This window comes from Lagenorhynchus albirostris, chromosome 15 (assembly GCF_949774975.1).
Source record: "Lagenorhynchus albirostris chromosome 15, mLagAlb1.1, whole genome shotgun sequence".
Lineage (NCBI taxonomy): Eukaryota > Metazoa > Chordata > Mammalia > Artiodactyla > Delphinidae > Lagenorhynchus > Lagenorhynchus albirostris.
The window spans coordinates 61,294,505-61,311,926 of record NC_083109.1 but is presented as its reverse complement, the minus strand read 5'-3'; the positions used below and the strand labels follow the sequence as shown (position 1 = coordinate 61,311,926).

Here is a 17,422-nt window from a genome sequence, read left to right as displayed (position 1 = left end):
GGATGATGCCTTCCTGGGGCAGGAGGCTTGGTTACTTCAGTGGCAGGAATGTCTGAGGAGGAGAGGGGGACTGAAGCCTTCACGGAAACACAAAGAACTTCAGAGTTCAGGTACCTCACACCTCAGATGTTTTCTTCCCATCTACAAAGTTGGCCCCATACAGACAATTTCTTGCATTACAGAAAAGACTATTTCATGGACAGACACCACCTTTTATGGGATTTGCAGTTAATTTTCCTCATCTGGGAACGGGGTCAGGAATAACATCAACTCCTCTGAGGGTCACTGTGAGGAGGATGCTGAGCACACGCTCAGGCACCCAGAGTGGCACCTACACGGGAGCCACCGTTGCCGTTATCCTCACTGGTGCCCAGTGGTGGTGACGGTGGGGGCCGCCTCCCCGGGTCCTGGATGAAGCTGTAGAGCAGCGGTGGTTTGTCTCTGATACTCGTCCAGTTCTCTGGCCTTCCCTGGGTCCCTTCCAATGTCAACAGCTCTCTCAGGCCTGCTTGCTCTTAAAATAATAACATGCTACAAAAATTCTTTCTTCCTTCATCTCTGTGCCCTGGTGTTTTCGATTTAAGTACTTCACAGGAAGGCCTGAATGACTAATAGGTCTAATCTTCCTCAAGATATTTGTATCTTACAAGGAAAAAGTGAATTGATAATTATTAGCGTATGAGGAGATATTTCTTAAAGAGAAGCTTTTTAGTAAGTCTTAATCCTTTTCTACTCCTAGAAAATAGGGGTTCTCCATGGAGGAGTGCTCAGCCTACGTGTGGAAAACAGAAGTAAAGCTTCTATAGATCATGTAATCATAAACTGAGTGCACGGATCACAGAGTATCATTTTTCCCTGTCATGAGATTTTGGATCTTTTTCTAAAGATCCTTTTCTCGAGTTGACTGTAAATATTCCTTTTTCCTGAAAAGTGAATGAAATGAAGGACAGAGTCCTTGCATTTTTATCTGTTTCCCAGAAAAGTGTACTGAGGATTTGTTATCTAGCCTCTAGTGCATAATTAAAATTAGCTGTGCATGTCCTGCTATGAATTCAATCTCAGAAATCGTCAGAACTTACTCCCTTCTGTCCCTCCTGATTGGGCTCAAACTTTGGAAACGTGTTCCTTCTTCACAGTTATCGCTCACCAAGACCTTTTACTGTCTTTTGAAACATCGGTCACCTGTTCCTGCCTTCCCATTATCAGTGCCCTTTCAACTCCTTGCATCTACTTTACCGCAGAGTTTTTAACTGGTTTTCCTATGTCCGGACTCCCCTCCAGTACTGGTGGCAAACTGTTCTTTCATGCATTTTGATTTTACCATGCCACTGTGGCCCTCTGAAACATCCACTGTATCAAGATTAAAGTCGTCCCAACTTCACGTTCCTCTAGACATTGGCTCTACTCAAATCTGTCTTCCACTTTTCTTAAAAACTAACCACATTCTTTACTCAGGCCTTTTTTCCTCACCATGTAATAAATAGGCATTGTTTGCTCTATACTTGCACTCAGATCATTCCTCTTTGCTTGGAAGGCTCCTTCCCAAGGTTCAGGCCCTTTCCCATGTAAATATCCCGCCTTTTTCATAAAGCTTTCCCTGACCACTGCAGCCTCCAGCTTTTATGCTCCTCCATCCTTTTTTTTTTTTTTTAAACTGTTTATACCAGGTTTACACTTTTTTTTTTTTTTTTTTTGCGGTACGCGGGCCTCTCACCGTTGTGGCCTTTCCCGTTGCGGAGCACAGGCTCTGGACGCGCAGGCTCAGCAGCCATGGCTCACGGGCCCGGCCACTCTGTGGCATGTGGGATCCTCCTGGACCGGGACACGAACCCGTGTCCACTGCATCGGCAGGCGGACTCTCAACCACTGTGCCACCAGGGAAGCCCACCAGGTTTACACTTTTTATGCTTTTCTCATAGCATCTAATACTATTCAGGTAAAGAACAGGCAGATCTTTCCTGGATGAATAATTATGAAAAGTCATTTCTAACTTGAAAGGTTCAGAACCTGTTCTGGAGGACAAAAAATGGACTGGAAGGGAGGCTATTCTCACTGTGCTGACTTCAGACACCGTGTGAGCTTTGATGGTAATAAAATGAAAAGAATCACTGAGCACAAGTAAATCACAACATCCAACCTTTAGCAACTAATGGTCCCTCATCAACACCCACAGTCCACCCCGCTTTAAGGAGCCGGCCTCGACCCCAGCCCGTACTTGAGTGGCGCAGGCAGGATGGTCTGGTAGTTGTAGTGCTGCTGCTGCTGCTGGCTGAGGATCTGCAGCTGCAGGAAGAGCTGCTGCTGCTGGAGCAGCCGGGCGTAGTTGGAGTCCATGGGCGGCTCGCTCTTCTCCCCCTTCTGATCGGGCGGGATGTACTGGTGGTACTTCAGCTTCTTCACCCGGGGCTTCGGGTCCTTGCACTTTTTGCTACGGTGCTTGTCATTTGGATTCTTGGGATGGCTTTGCTATTTTCGAGAAAAAGACAGTAAGAAAATTCTAAGAGAATGCAATCCATTGTACTGTGTGCCTAACTGATTTGAAAAGAAAACGCAACGCACCTTGGAAATCGGTGTCGCTGCTCTGGAGAGCAATATACTAAATACATTTTAAGAGCTGTGAGAACATCCGAGTACTCCCTGTGACCAAAAATCTTGCTCCTAAGGACTTACTTCTCCTGATGCATTGGTCCCTTAGACTAAGGGCAAGATGCTCAGCTCAGCATTATCTATTCAAGTTCAACAAACATTTACTTTGGTCTCCTGTGTAGATATTGCCTAGTACTTACATATACTATCTCCTAGTGAAAAACAGGTCTCACACTAAATATACAATAGGGAAAAGATTAAGTATACTTCACCATAACTATGTCATATTTTATGGTCATTAAAAAAAAAATCTATGGTGAATATGTAAAAGCAGAAAAATGCTTCTAATGGGAATAAAGCAGAATATAAAGCCATGAATTTCTATGGCAAATATGCAGAAAAAAGAATACTGAGTAATGTGAATATGAATTTTTAAAAAATTTTCAAAAATATTACATTTTTATTTTGAAAATGAGGTATGAGACCCTGTCTTATGATTAAGAATCAGATGACTTTTCTGAGTTCTTTTCACCTCCTCCATTTATAAGTTATCAGATCACTTTCTACTTTTAAGTATTCAAATTGTAAGATAACTTCATCTGAAAAAAAAAGTCCACCAACAAAACAAAGCAGCACAAAACCACAAGGTAAAGAAAATTATTTCTAAGATGCTTTAGGTAAAATACCCAACTTAGTAAGAAAACTTTGAGAAATACTAAATTAAATATAGCTATCAGTGTGATCATGTTATATAAGTTCACATTCAAAGAATTAGGACATTGCAAAAAAACCCAGAAAATAGAAATAAAGAAGAAAAGAAAAATCACCATATTCTGTATATCAGAAATCGTCACTATTAATATTTACATTTTACTGCTTGGCCATCTCTCTTCTGTTGAACTGGCTTCCTTGTTCAGTGACGTTCAATTTTCTGCCCACAGATGTCCTCACAGCTACTCCCTCACCCCCTTTAGATCTCTGCCCAAATGTCATCTGCTTATTTGACCAGAGCACTCTACTTAAAACAGAAACGTCTCCCCTTGCCTCCATCCCCGATCTTCACCACCCGGCACACTCTGTGTTTTATGTCTGTTCACCTCCAGCTCCTGACCAAGGCGGAGGTACTGTGATGTTTTTTCTTCACTGCTTTATCTACTCCTCGTACCCAGAACAGCACCTGGCTGGCACCTTCTGGTGCACACAGAAGGTGCTCTATAAATATCTGCTGAATTAATGAATGATAAATGTGTATGCTAATTAGAAATCACTTGAATTATCAGGCTCTTAAAATACATCACAATGTTAGACAATATTCTTGTCGCTAAAACAGCCTCCTCCTGCAATCTCACAATATTAATCAATTCACTGTCATCTGCTTATTTTATCAATAATAAATTTTATTTCTAATCTTTTCAGACTGATCATAAAATGAATGGGGTCTGGGTTAAGAAGGGTTGACTATAATTGTTATGTAATAAAACAAGACCCAGACACAGTCAAGAAGGGGACAGAAATATAATAACCAGCATTCCTCAGACTAAACTGGCTGTTAGCTGTTAGCCTGCACATGTCTATTCTCTTAGGACTGAGGATGGGAAATAGCTTTCCTCATAGAAAAACCCCAAAGAATTGTGGTCTGTTTCCTAATGTGTACCTATGCTTTCCTCTACTGGCAGAGTTCCCAGGATAGTCTACTCAACCCCTCGGTCTCACATTCTTAAACAATGCCTTTTGCTCTAGAACTAAAGCCCTCCTTAAAGACAGACACTAGTGAGGAGCAGAAATTCAGAGAGCAGGAGAGGCAGCGAACAAATTCTCAGTATCTGCAGGGAAAGACGGGTTGGCATTCGAACCCCCTTTGTGCTATTGGTGGGACATGCTGGGGGTTGTGGGAAGAGGAGGTAAGAGCTGATTTTACTGGCATGGTTACACTTGCCACCCTTTGGGATTTCTGGTGAAGACAGTGAAATACACTGGTACGTGCCCTGAAGGCATGGACACCTGGGCACACGGATGAACAAAAGTGCCTTCTCTCCAGGGAGGTCAGGACAAGCACAGGTCCTGGGGACGAGGGGAGTGAGGAACACGCCCCAGGCTAGCTGCCTTCCAGGAGTGCTGCAACGGCTAACTGGGAAGGAAGGATGAAGGCCAGACTGGGATTCGGAGACGGGGTCCTTCTGGCCTTGTCACTTCCTCACTTCCCTGGGCCTCAGTCTCCTCATCTGAAAGGTGCTGAGAGGCTTAGCTAGCTCTCTGAGGTCCTTTTTCAGTTCTAAAAGTTTGAGATCTGTGTTCTGCTAGTTTTGGCAAAAGTCACATCTGAAATGATTAAACTATTCCTCAGTTTATAACACCCCCCCCTTTATTTACCGGTTCTAAATACATGTTAAAAAACTTAAAAAATGTATTATATATTGAAAATTTGAATCTTCCTCGGAACTTCTAACAATTATTTTGACCAACTGAAATGCATGGAACAGTGCCACAAATCTGCAGCTTATCTGAAGAACAAATCAAGCTGTATCAGGCCAAATCTGCTAAATCAAAAAAATGTGTTTGCTTCTCAAAAACCTTTAACCTGTCACATATCTGCAGCACCACTGAGTTTGACCTTGTGTATAAAGCCCCAAATCACGTTACCATTACAGGCATCTGCTTGTGAGATTCATGAATCCCAAGTACTATAGACTGTCTCTCTCTCCCTTGTTTGTTTCATCTTAGTGGCCTGGGTGGAAGCAGAATTGGGAACTGCTGATAAAATGATTCCTAAAGTCTTTCTGCACTGCTGCAGTCATTTTATACAGACTGAATTTTGTGCTGTTCTTCTGTGACCATCGAATGAGAGGTCATTTGTTGAAGGTGGTGGTGGTTTCAGTTATGAAGGCCTGGGTGAGCAAGTCCTTCTGTGGTTTTGTTTTCAAGGCTTCAGGCTAAAAGGCAGGCCGGGCAACGTGGACACAGCCTTTGTCCTCTGTGCTCAGGGCTACACACCACAGTTGAAGGTAAAGATGCTCAAAGCAGCGTGCATGCAGGGTACCCACCTTCACCAGTGCTGGCCCAGGCTTTGCTGAGGACACGGTATTGGTGGGGAGGACAGGCGCTGTGGACCGTGTGGGGGGCTGGTCTGCAGTAGGCGTTTTCAAGAATTCAGGAACTGCTGGGGACACTGAAGTAAACTGGTGGAAAAGGCAGAAAGGGGACAAGTCTGTGAAATCAATGACAATGAAAAGAGAAAAACCAAAATTATAAGGGGATGACCTCATTTTTTAAAAAGTCCACTAGAAAAGAAACAAAAGAAAAATATAGTGTCATGTCTGAGACCCAGATGGTGGAATAACATGCTTTACGTCCGTCGAGCCAATGATTTAGTCTTTGCCCCGACAGCAATGAAAAGCTAAAGCTAAATAAGGCTAGATTGACAAAACTCTAGTGTTTTCTCAGAAATATGGCCAGAACTGTCCTTTTTTGGCAGAAAAAAAGTCAAAGACTCCTGTAAAAATGATCAAAACAGTACATGGTACTTGAAAGGTTTTCTTGCCCTATAGGTCACACTAATCCGGGCTAATTCAGATATGATATTTAGTCTATGAATCCCTTCGACCACACCCCAGATCCACCGTCAGGAAGCCTCTGGTAAGAAAGCTTCCACTTCCTGGAGGCCCACTCCACGCATGTGTCCTTCAATGTGCTTTACAGCTTCTGCTCCCATCTCCAAACCTGACCAGCACTCTTGTCAACCATCCCATCGCCCTCTGCCCCTCCCATTTCTTGCAGCAGGAGAAAACCTGAAGAATATATTGATAGGATTGACCTATGCATTGACAGTCCCCTCACACTTAAAGCAAGAAGTGAATTCGTTGCCTAGGCCAAAATAAGCAGTTACTGAATCTCAACGTGGGGTCATATATTAGTAAAGGAAGCAGCAACAACCCAACGGACTATTCCCACTAGCAATCTTCTTTAAGTAGATTTTAAGAATTCACTCACTGGAAAGAGATAGTACTATTGTAATAAATCAGTTAAACGTTGCACTGATTGCTACTTGGACCCAACAGCCTTATCTTAAAGGAAAATGGCTTTATCATTTCCACTTCCCCGAACAACTGTCCAATTCATTATAATAATCAGAATCGCTTCTCTTGTTGAAGCATTTGGGTTTAAAAAATAGCAAACTGTATTTTCCCTCCTTAAAATAAATGACCTGAAAACTCAGAGGGCTATTAGCAGCAAGAAATATGATGCTTGGCACGTACTAGTTACTTAATAAATATTTGTTTAATGGGTGAATGGAAATTCCTGGTGGCGTTACTCACGCTGGGTCATGCCCTCCGGCCCCGCTGAGCCTGGGAGATGTGTGTGGGTGCAGTTGACTGTCCATGCCCATGTCGCCTCTCTCCCTGAGCTTTGTTTTCATTTTGCCACTGATTTCAATTTTAAGTAACTGTTAGTAAGTGCTGATGGTACAAAAGACTTGACTTTTTAGAGATGGCAATTTCATTTTCAAACAGAAATGAAGGAACTCCTCCACGAGTCTTGACACCTATGTTCCAAGGTGACTTCTGTCCCCAAACAGCCCCGAGACAGCCAGCTCCTCAGTGAACCTCCGAGATGTGCAGTGAACGATGACGGCCAGCTGATCCCTGCTTTAAGGGATATGGTTTTATGTTATTTGTTTTCCTTTCACTTTGTACTTTTTTTGGAAACGAGGATACTTATCTCTGGGTCAGTTTTCACGCAGGGGAAGAACATTCTTTGGCTATTAAATAGTTGGCATGTGAAGTAGAACCAGATATTTGAATTCTGAAATATAGATATGTATATATTTCCTTGCAAATAAATTCTACTAACCTGGCAAGCTATTTTTACCAGCCCAGCCCCTGCTGACTGATAATGATAGTGATTTATTGGAGAGCAGTTTTAATAATCTGAAAAATAACCCAGGTACGTGAATGTGGTATCAGTTGTAATATCTATGAAAGCGTTTGGCCTGTATTTCTAGACTTTGCCTAACTGACTTCAACCTTGATTACTAATACTCCCATCTTATTAGCTTCTTTGGTATTTTCGTGTGACTCTGCTACCCAGAAAACCACAGACTTCAGCATAATACAAGAATAGCTCAACTGAGATACACTGATTGTTAACTTTACCTAATCTGAAGATAAATTCTGGTTAAAAAGGGAGAAATATCTAAACGCTTCTTTACATTTTGCTGGTCTTTTTTATGTGCCTTAGAAAGGACCGCCCCCTGCCCCCGCCCCAATCTTACGATCATATCTAAATGTTAGAATTCTAGTGGCTAGAATTACCCCCAAAGTCTAAATAGTAATGTTGTTGAAATGATAGTATTCCAAAAAGGACCACAAGAATATCCAAGGCATAGAGGATACTACACTTATTTTGTTCCACAGTAAGTTGAGCAATATGTTAAAATCTTAGAAGAGTCCTTTAAATATGTTTAAATTGACACCAAGATCTAAATTCACCTTATGGACTATCAAAATTTAATCTCAAAATGATCTTTTCTCCAAAGAAACAAAAAAGCTTAAAAACTGTGCTTTGTTTTACTGGCTCTGATACACTGTTCTCATCATAACTTCGTCTCATGACAACGGTTCTTTGTCATCATAACACCATGAAAGGAAATGTCAGGAAAACTTTGTTGTTTACCAGTGGATATTTATGCTTTAAATAAAACTCAAAAGAAAGCACTTCAAATTTTAAAGACTGATCTTTCTCTTATTAGAAATTACTATGGAAAAGTTCTGCTACAAAAGAAAACAGAGCAAATGTTTAAGCTGATTAGAGTTTTATAATATTTCAGGTATCTGCACTGGCTCCTTCTGAAAAGATGATACATTTGCCAAAGACCAATCATTCTTCTCTGGTAAGTTCCTTTTTTATTAGAATTCCCTTATGCAGTCTAGAGGGATAGAAACTAGCTATTTTAAAACAAAACTTTTTTGTACTATAGATTTCAGATCTACAATAAATGTGTTTTTAATTTAGGATGTAGCAGAGATCTTAATTAAGATGGCAGAATGCAAATTAGAAATTCAAGATGCAGTTATTCTTTAAATATTTCCATATTCCAAACCTCAAATAAAATGAATGAGTTGAATACAAATCAGAAACATATGCTTTGTATATTTAGTGGATGGATATTTTATGTAAAATTCTAGCTTTGTTAAAACATATCACCTAGCATTACCCCTTGTTTCTGTAATATATAGTTATAAGTTTAAGTGTTTCATTTATAGAACAAGTAGCTGAACATTAAAATCTACTGGCACGGACTTCCCTGTGGTTCAGTGGTTAAGACTCTGCACTTCCCATCAACAGAGGAATGGATAAAAAAGATGTAGTATACATATACAATGCAATATTACTCAGTCATAAAAAAGGAATGAAATAATGCCATTTGCAGCAACATGGATGGACCTAGAGATTGTCATACTGGGTGAAGTAAGACAGAGAAAGACAAATACCACATGATATCACTTAAATGGGGAATCTAAAAAGAAATGATACAAATGAACCTATTTACAAAAGAGAAATGGACTCACAAACTTAGAGAATGAACTTAAGGTTACTGGGGGGGAAGGGTGAAGGGAAGGGATAGTTAGGGAGTTTGGGATTGACATGTACACACTGCTATATTTAAAAAGGATAACCAACAAGGACCTACTGTATAGCACAGGGAACTCTGCTCAATGTTACGTGGCCGCCTGGATAGGAGGGGAGTCTGGGGGAGAATGTATACATGTATACATACGGCTGAGTCGCTTTGCTATGCACCTGAAACTATCACAACATTGTTTATCGGCTATACTCCAATATAAATTTAAAAGTTAAAAAAAAAAAAAAAAGACTGTGCTTCCAATGCAGGGGGTACAGGTTTGATCCCTGGTCAGGGAAGTTCCACATGCCGCGCAGCACCACTGGCACAATAGCTAGTGGACTTTTAGTTGGTACTTGAATACCTGATTAGTACTGAGCCTTCATGTATCCCTCATTTTAAAAAATCGATTATTTTTAAAAATTGTGGTAAAATGTACATAACATAAAATTTACCAAACGATTTTAAAGTGTATAACTGTATGTCATTACGTACATCCACGTTGTTCTGCAACCATTACCACTATCCATTTCCAGAACTTCTTCATCACCCCAAACTGAAACTCTGTGCTCACTAAACAACAATATTCCATTCTCCCCTCCCCGCAGCCCCTGACAACCACCATCTACTCCCTGTATCTATTAATTTAACTACTCTCGGTATCTAATATAAGTGGAATCATACATTTTTCTTTCTGTGCTGGCTTATTTCACTTAGCATAATGTCCTCAAGGTTCATCCATGTTGTAGCTTGTGTCAGAGTTCCCTTCTTTTTAAGGCTGAATAATACTCTGCTGCATGTGAACCACATTTTGTTTATCCACTCATTTGTCAATGGACACAAGGGTTACTTCTACCTTTTAGCTATTAAATAATAGCCAAATAGTAAATAATGCTGCTATGAGCATGGGTGTACAAATTGCTGTTCAAGTCCCTGCTTTCAGTTCTTCTGGCCATAAACCCAGAAGTGGAATTGTTGGATCTTATGGTAATTCTATTTTTAACTTTTTGAGGAACTGCCATACCATTTTCCATAGCTGTTTGCACCATTTATTTCACAATTCCACCAACAGTGCACAGGGGTTCCAATTTTTCCAGATCCTGCTGAGAACTTAATTTCTGTTCTTTTTGATATTCTAACGGTATGAGGTGATATCTCATTGTGGTTTTGATTTGCATTTCTCTAGTGATTAGTGATGTTGAGCATCATTTCATATGCTTGTTGGTCTTTATATATCGTCTTTGAAGAAATGTCTGTTAAAGTCCTTAGCCCATTTTAAAATCAGGTTATTTATAGTTTTTGTTGTTGATTTGTGGGAGTTCTTTATATATTCTGGATATTAGCCCCTTATCAGATACATGATTTGCCAATATTTTCTCCCATTCTGTGGGTTGCTTTTCACTCAGTTGATAGTGTGCTTTGATGCAGTTTTTAATTAATTAATTAATTATTTTTGGCTGCATTGGGTCTTCGTTGCTGGGCGCAGGCTTCCTCTAGCTGCGACAAGTGGGGCTGCTCTTTGTTGTGGTGCACAGGCTTCTTATTGCAGTGGCTTCTCTTGTTGCGGAGCACGGGCTCTAGGCACGCGGGCTTCAGTAGCTGCAGCACACGGGCTCAGTTGTTGTGGCTCACGGGCTCTAGAGCACAGGCTCAATAGTTGTGGCACATGGGTTTAGATGCTCCACAGTATGTGGGATCTTCCCGGACCAGGGCTCGAACCCGTGTCCCCTGCGTTGGCAGATGGATTCTTAACCACTGTGCCACCAGGGAAGTCCTGCACAGTTTTTGATTTTGATGAAGCCTAATTATCTATTTTTCTTTTGTTTCCTGGTGTCATATCTAAGAGAGCATTGCCAAATCCAATGTCATGAGGATTTCCCCTATGTTTTTTCCCTACGAGTTTTATAATTCTAACTCTTATGTTTAGGTCTTTGTCCATTTTGAGTCAATCTTCATATATGGTGTTAGGTAAGGATTCAACTTCATTCTTTTGCCTGTGGACATCCAATTTTCTTAACACCATTTGTTGAAAAGACTGTCCTGTTTCTATTGAGTAACCTTGACACTGTGTCTAAAATCATTTGACCATATATGTGAAGATTTATTTCTGGGTTCTTTATTCTATTCCATTGGTCTATATGTCTGTCTTCATGCCAGAACCACACTGTTTTGATTGCTGTAGCTTTGTAGTAAGTTTGAAATCAGGAAGTATGAGACCTCCAACTTTATTCTTTTTCAAGACTGTTTTGACTTATTTGGGGTCTCTTGAGATTCCATATGAATTTTAGAATAAATTTTTCCACTTCTGCAAAAAATTGTCCTTGGGATTTTGATAGGAATTTGTACCGAATCTGTATATTGCTTTTGGGTAGTACTGACATCACCACAATATTAAGTCTTCTAATCCGTGAGTGTGAGATGTCTTTCCATTTATGTGTTTGGTTGATTTTTTGTAGTGATTCCTTTCTCATTTCCTTTGTGTACATTCTATAGATATTTTCTTTGTTGTTACCATGGGGATTACACATAACATCCTAAAGCTATGACAACTTATATTGACACCAGCTTCAGTTATTTACAAGAACTACTTTAACAGTTATGTCTCCCCACTTTATATTATGTCACTAATTACATCATTATATATCATGTAGCCATTAACATAGATTTATAATTTTTGTGCATTTGTTACTTAAATCCTGTAGAAAATAAAAAGTGGAGTTATACACCAAAATTACAATAATACCATTCCTTATATTTGTCGATGTATTTACCTTTACCAGAGGACTTTATATTTCTGAATGGCTTTGAGTTATTGTCTAGCATCCTTTCATTTCAACTTAAGGGCTCTCTAGCATTTCTTACAGGGCAGGTCTAATGATAATGAACTCCTATAATTTTTGTCTGGCTTTGTTGTTTTAATTTCTCCCTCATTTTTGAAGGACAGTTCTGCTGGATATAGAATTCTTGGTTGACAGTTTTTTCTTTCAGCACTTAGATATATCATCACAATATGTCTTCTGGCCTGCAGTGTTTCTGCTGAGAAATCCACTGATATTCTTACTGGGAGATTTCCTCTTATATGCGATAAGTGACTTTCCTTGCTGCTTTCAAGATTCTCTCTGTCTTTGACTTTTGACAATTTGATTTTTATGTGTCTCAGTGTGGATCTCTTTGAGTTTATTCTCTTTAGCATTCATTGAGCTTCTTGGATTTGTATATCCATGTCTTGCCCCAAATTTGCAAAACTTTGGGTCATTATTTCTTCAATTCATTTCTCTGCCCCTTTCTCTCTCTTCTCCTCTCGCACTCCCATAATGCCCATACTGATCTGCTTGATGGCATCCCATAAGTCTCTTAGGCTCTGTTCACTTTTCTTCATTCTTTTTGTCCTCAGACTCAGTAATTTCAAATGACCTGTCTTCAAGTTTGCTGATATTTTTTGCTGTCTGAGTCTGCTGTTGAAACCCTCTAATGGATTTTTCAATTCAGTTAGTGTATTTTTCAGCTCCATAATTAAAAAAAACAATAATTTCTGTTGATATTCTCGTTTTGTTCATATATTGTTTCCCTGATTTCCTTTAGTTCATTGCTGTGTTTTCCTTTAGCTTTTTGAGCGTATTTAAGACAGTTAGAGTCTTTGTTTAGGAAGTCTGATGTGTGTGTTTCTTCAGGGACAGTTTCTGGAGATTATTTTGTTGCTTCGAATGGGCCGTATTTTCCTGTTTTTTGTATGCCTTTTTGTTTTTTGGTGGTGGTGGGGTGTTGTATCTTTGGTTTAAAATTGGGCATGTGAAGAAACATCCGCCTCACACAATCTTTGCAGACTGTTGTTGAAGACCTTCACTAATTTTATGGGCCTCTGGGCCTTGGGATTAACTCCAGGTGGAGGCTTAAGGTTTTGTCAAGTCTTTTCTGAGCATGTGTCCTGTCTGGGCCTAAGTGCATGGTTTTTTTGCTTGGTTCTGTTTATTAAATTTAAAAATTTCCCCTCATGCATGCCTGCTTATAAATGTCTTAATTTCCCAGAGTCTCACCCTAGCTTCTTCTCAGGGCCTTAAAGAGTTCTGCTGCATTCTTTGGCCTGCAATCTACTGCCCTCAGGTGTCTGGGTCTGCAGTTCCTCTACAATTTTCACATGATGTGGCTCCTGCCACTACCTTCTACAGCTTCTGCTAGCCTGAGATCCAAACTATGCAATTTCCCCCATCTGAGTTCTGAGTCAAACAAGTCAGACACCAGTCCCTTGGCCAGCCCACAACAGGCCAGAATATTGCAAACAAATTCTGCTCTACTCCTTCCATCCTGAGGGAGGGAACTGGGTATTGGGCCACTTCCTCTGACTATGCCATGCTGGGAAGGGTGTGGGCAAGGGTGAGTGAAAACACCATGACATTTTCTACATTTTTGAATGTGGCTTTTTCTTGATTGGGTGTTTGGTTGGTGTAGATATCTGACTGGTTTTCAGAGCTCTTATAAATTTATTTTAGTCAGTCTGTAGTTTATTTAATGCTTCTGTGAGAGAAGGAGGGCCTGGACCTTCCTATTCTGCTGTATTGTTGATGTGCAGTATCTTATATAGTGAGACACTGTTAAATATGCAAATACATGCACAAAAATCTCAATGTGAGCCTATTTATTTAATACTTCTAATTTTTAATAGTTCAATTATAACCAATACTACAACTATTAAAATAATTCCACACGGCAGAAGGGCGATTAGTCAGAGTATCACCAACTACTCTAATCATTAATGAATTTGTTACTTTTGGTGGTAACTTCATAACATAAAAATTTCATTAATACTTTAGGATCAACTTTGGAAAACCTAGAGCCAAAGTCCACCTTATTTAATTAAATACAGTCCTCTTTATAAAGTTGTCACATATTATTTATTACATTCTCCAGAATCATGTAGAATGTCTATTACAACCTTTGTGTGACCATGCTGGTGATTCACAGTTAGTTAAAGTGACCATTAGGGGCCAGAATGTGGAAGCATAATGAATATTAAAATTACTGTTATTCATTTTTGCTAAGTGAATGATGTTACTTGAGTAGACTATATAGTAGAGAAAAAAATGTTATGTATGTTATTTCTTGGGTAATACAAATACCAGTTGTCACTATGAGTCATAACAGGATGAAACAGGATGATGTTCTGGAAAATAGTCTTAAGAAGAATCTCACACTGTTGGCCTAATAAGAACAAAGTCATTAGTTCAAATCCCCTGCAGGCCAGACAGATGCTTTTTCATGATATCTGCCCCCAGATAATATATATAAAGTAAGTCGTTCAGTGCCTGAACAACACTGAAGTAAGTGTAATGGCCAGCAGATGTTGGCCATTATTTATCATCATCTCAGTTATATTCAATAAAGATTTATTTATTAATAAATAAATAGGAAAGGGCTATTCTGCATAATGCACCATTTTAGGCACTTTTCTGTTGGTCACAGGAGAACTGAGTTAAGAATTGGGATGGAACACAGTTTCACAGTTAATGTTGAAAACCAGCTCAAAAATCTATTAATAGTGGCAGACTCCTCTTGATATATAAGTTATAAAAAGCATAACTGAAGGGGTAATCATAGGAATTACAGTCAATATCTTTGATATCCTATTCAGGCCTTTACTGATAAGTGTTTGTAATAAAAGTCTAATTTTGATTATTTAGTATATATGTACATGGCTTACATATTAGACCTTGCTTATTCTGTTAGCTTAAACCTAAAATTTCTCTATTATTTGGCAAAAGGTCATCTACCTGAAAGTTACTTGAAACGATGGTAAAAAATAGTTTGCCAAATTCTCCTAAGCTTGTCTTCCTGAAAATACACAGAATAAGTGTCCAAGAAGTTGCTTTCAGTACTACTTTGAATTTGAACACAGATCCTGTCAGATCATACTTACAGTTAAACATTTGGGTGTTTATAATAAATTATTAATTAAATGACTTAAGAAATCATTGAGAGAAAAAAATCCTCAGATTAAAAGGACCAGTGTCACAGCTTGTGGTACCCATGTGTGGCTTGCTGGTTTTAATTTTCTACAGCTTTCCATTGTTCAAGAGTTGCTTCAGCATAAAAATAAATTGAGCTCCAATATGTGATGGTGTTTCATTAATATTTTGGCAAATTCCTTTCCAGCTGTACTTTGATCAGAATTAAAAAGATGAGAGGAAAGTCCAAGGAAAAGCAGTTTTAGTCTCTTACAGACCACAAAGGAATAATAGATATTTCAGAGAATTTACATTTTGAAGGAAGGTCGTGGTTGTGTATTACACTGTTCACATTGTGAGGTCATTAGCTTTTTAGCACTGCGATTGTAAAACAAGTGCCTGAAAAATCTGTTTCTTGCCTAGATATTATGTTAAAATTTTTTTTTTGGTAGGGAATGTTTCCTTTATTTGAACACTTTCCTGTAGGACTTAAACTTCTGGTATCTATCCGTGTGTTCTGAAACAGAATTAAGGAGACTATATGTCATAAGACATTTTGGAATACAGCAAGGCATATGGAAATCTTGAGCCTAATTTTCTCCCAACTAATTATCTTTAAGTATAACTTTTAAAGAACCTAGAAGAAATTCCCTGAATTGGTCTTGAACATTACAGTAAGCCAAGTAGGAAAATAATTGAACAGGAAAATTAGAAAAATGTGTTTAAGCCATAGGATTAAATGCACAGCATAAAATGATGATGAATAACCATATGAAAAAACTTGGTTTAGGTAAACAAGAAGCAAAGTGAAATTTATGTCAGAGCCACTCAAAAGTGTGGTCTGTGGACCTTTGTTACCTGCCAGTGACAAGGACAGGAAGTCTTAGGAAATTTGATGTCATCCCACTACTTTTATTTTATTTTAAAGAGGATTAGTCCACAATGCATTGGAAATTAAACTATATAAAAAAACAAACATATTGGGACTTCCCTGGTAGCACAGTGGTTATGAATCTGCCTGCCAGTGCAGGGGACATGAGTTCGATCCCTGGTCCGGGAATATCCCACAGGCCACAGAGCAACTCAGCCCGTGCGCCACAACTACTGAGCCTGTGCTCTACAGCCCGCGAGCCACCAACTACTGAGCCTGTGCCCCACAACTACTGAAGCCCTTGTGCCTAGAGCCCATGCTCCGCAACAAGAGAAGCCACCGCAATGAGAAGCCCGTGCACCGCAATGAAGAGTAGACCCTGCTCAATGCAACTAGAGAAAGCCTGCATGCAGCCACAAAGACCCAACGCAGCCAAATATAAATAAAATAAATTTAAAAAAAAAGAAAATGATTTAAGAATATGATTAACATACAGCCAAGTGCACGATATGTTGAGAATACAGTTTAGTAGTGTTTACAGCAGAATTTCAAATTGTAAAAATAAAAAATAAAAGGAATATACGTATACTTAGGAAAGTTTGTAAGAGGAGTTACGGGTGATTTAAACAAAACAAAACATATTATTCCTTCACTACAGGCAGTTTGAGGAACACTGGTCTACAGTAACTAAATTCACCATCAAACTCGTATACTGAGTTTCCATTTTAAAGATTAAAAACTAAGAATATCAAAGAACACCCAAAACACAAGATGTTTATGTTGCTCTTTTAAAATGAGGGGCTGTCCCTTCCCTCTGTAAACTTGATGTCCAATGAGAAGGAATCTTTTCAGGTACTTTCCCTTAAACTAGAAAATGTGGAAGTAATTATATTTAGGGAGATAAATATATTTTACATATATATCAAATGAGGTGCCTGGACAAACACTAGATAACGGTGAATATAATTAAAGTATAAAATTTGCCAAAACAGGGCTTCCCTGGTGGCGCAGTGGTTGAGAGTCTGCCTGCTGATGCAGGGGACGCAGGTTTGTGCCCCGGTCCAGGAAGATCCCACATGCCGCAGAGCGGCTGGGCCCATGAGCCGTGGCCGCTGAGCCTGCGCGTCCGGAGCCTGTGCTCCGCAACGGGAGACCACAACAGTGAGAGGCCCACGTACCCCCCCCCCACACACACACAAAATTTGCCAAAACAAAACCTAATTATCACTTCTAGACACAAAAATCCCAAAGACTTTATAGGCATCATAAAGTTGGCCTCTGCAGTTGATTAAGAAAACAGAAACAGGGCTTCCCTGGTGGCACAGTGGTTGAGAGTCCGCCTGCCAATGCAGAGGACACAGGTTCGTGCCCTGGTCCGGGAAGATCCCACATGCCGCGGAGCGGCTA

The 17,422-nt window shown here is 39.6% G+C and overlaps 1 protein-coding gene across 7 annotated transcripts in view; it reads right to left on the bottom strand.

Moving 5' to 3' along the window:
* Positions 1-17,422, bottom strand: part of MRTFB (myocardin related transcription factor B) — a 201,446-nt gene that overhangs the window by 23,688 nt on the left and 160,336 nt on the right. For 6 of the 7 annotated variants that reach the window (XM_060124736.1, XM_060124739.1, XM_060124740.1 and 3 more), the window contains 2 exons: positions 5,628-5,762; positions 2,216-2,466 (listed from right to left, as the gene is read on the bottom strand). In XM_060124736.1, the coding sequence (XP_059980719.1) occupies positions 2,216-2,466; positions 5,628-5,762 (386 nt within the window). Of the gene's footprint in view, positions 1-1,940; positions 2,467-5,627; positions 5,763-17,422 lie in introns of those variants that run through there. The other variant, XM_060124742.1, reaches the window with a different exon arrangement.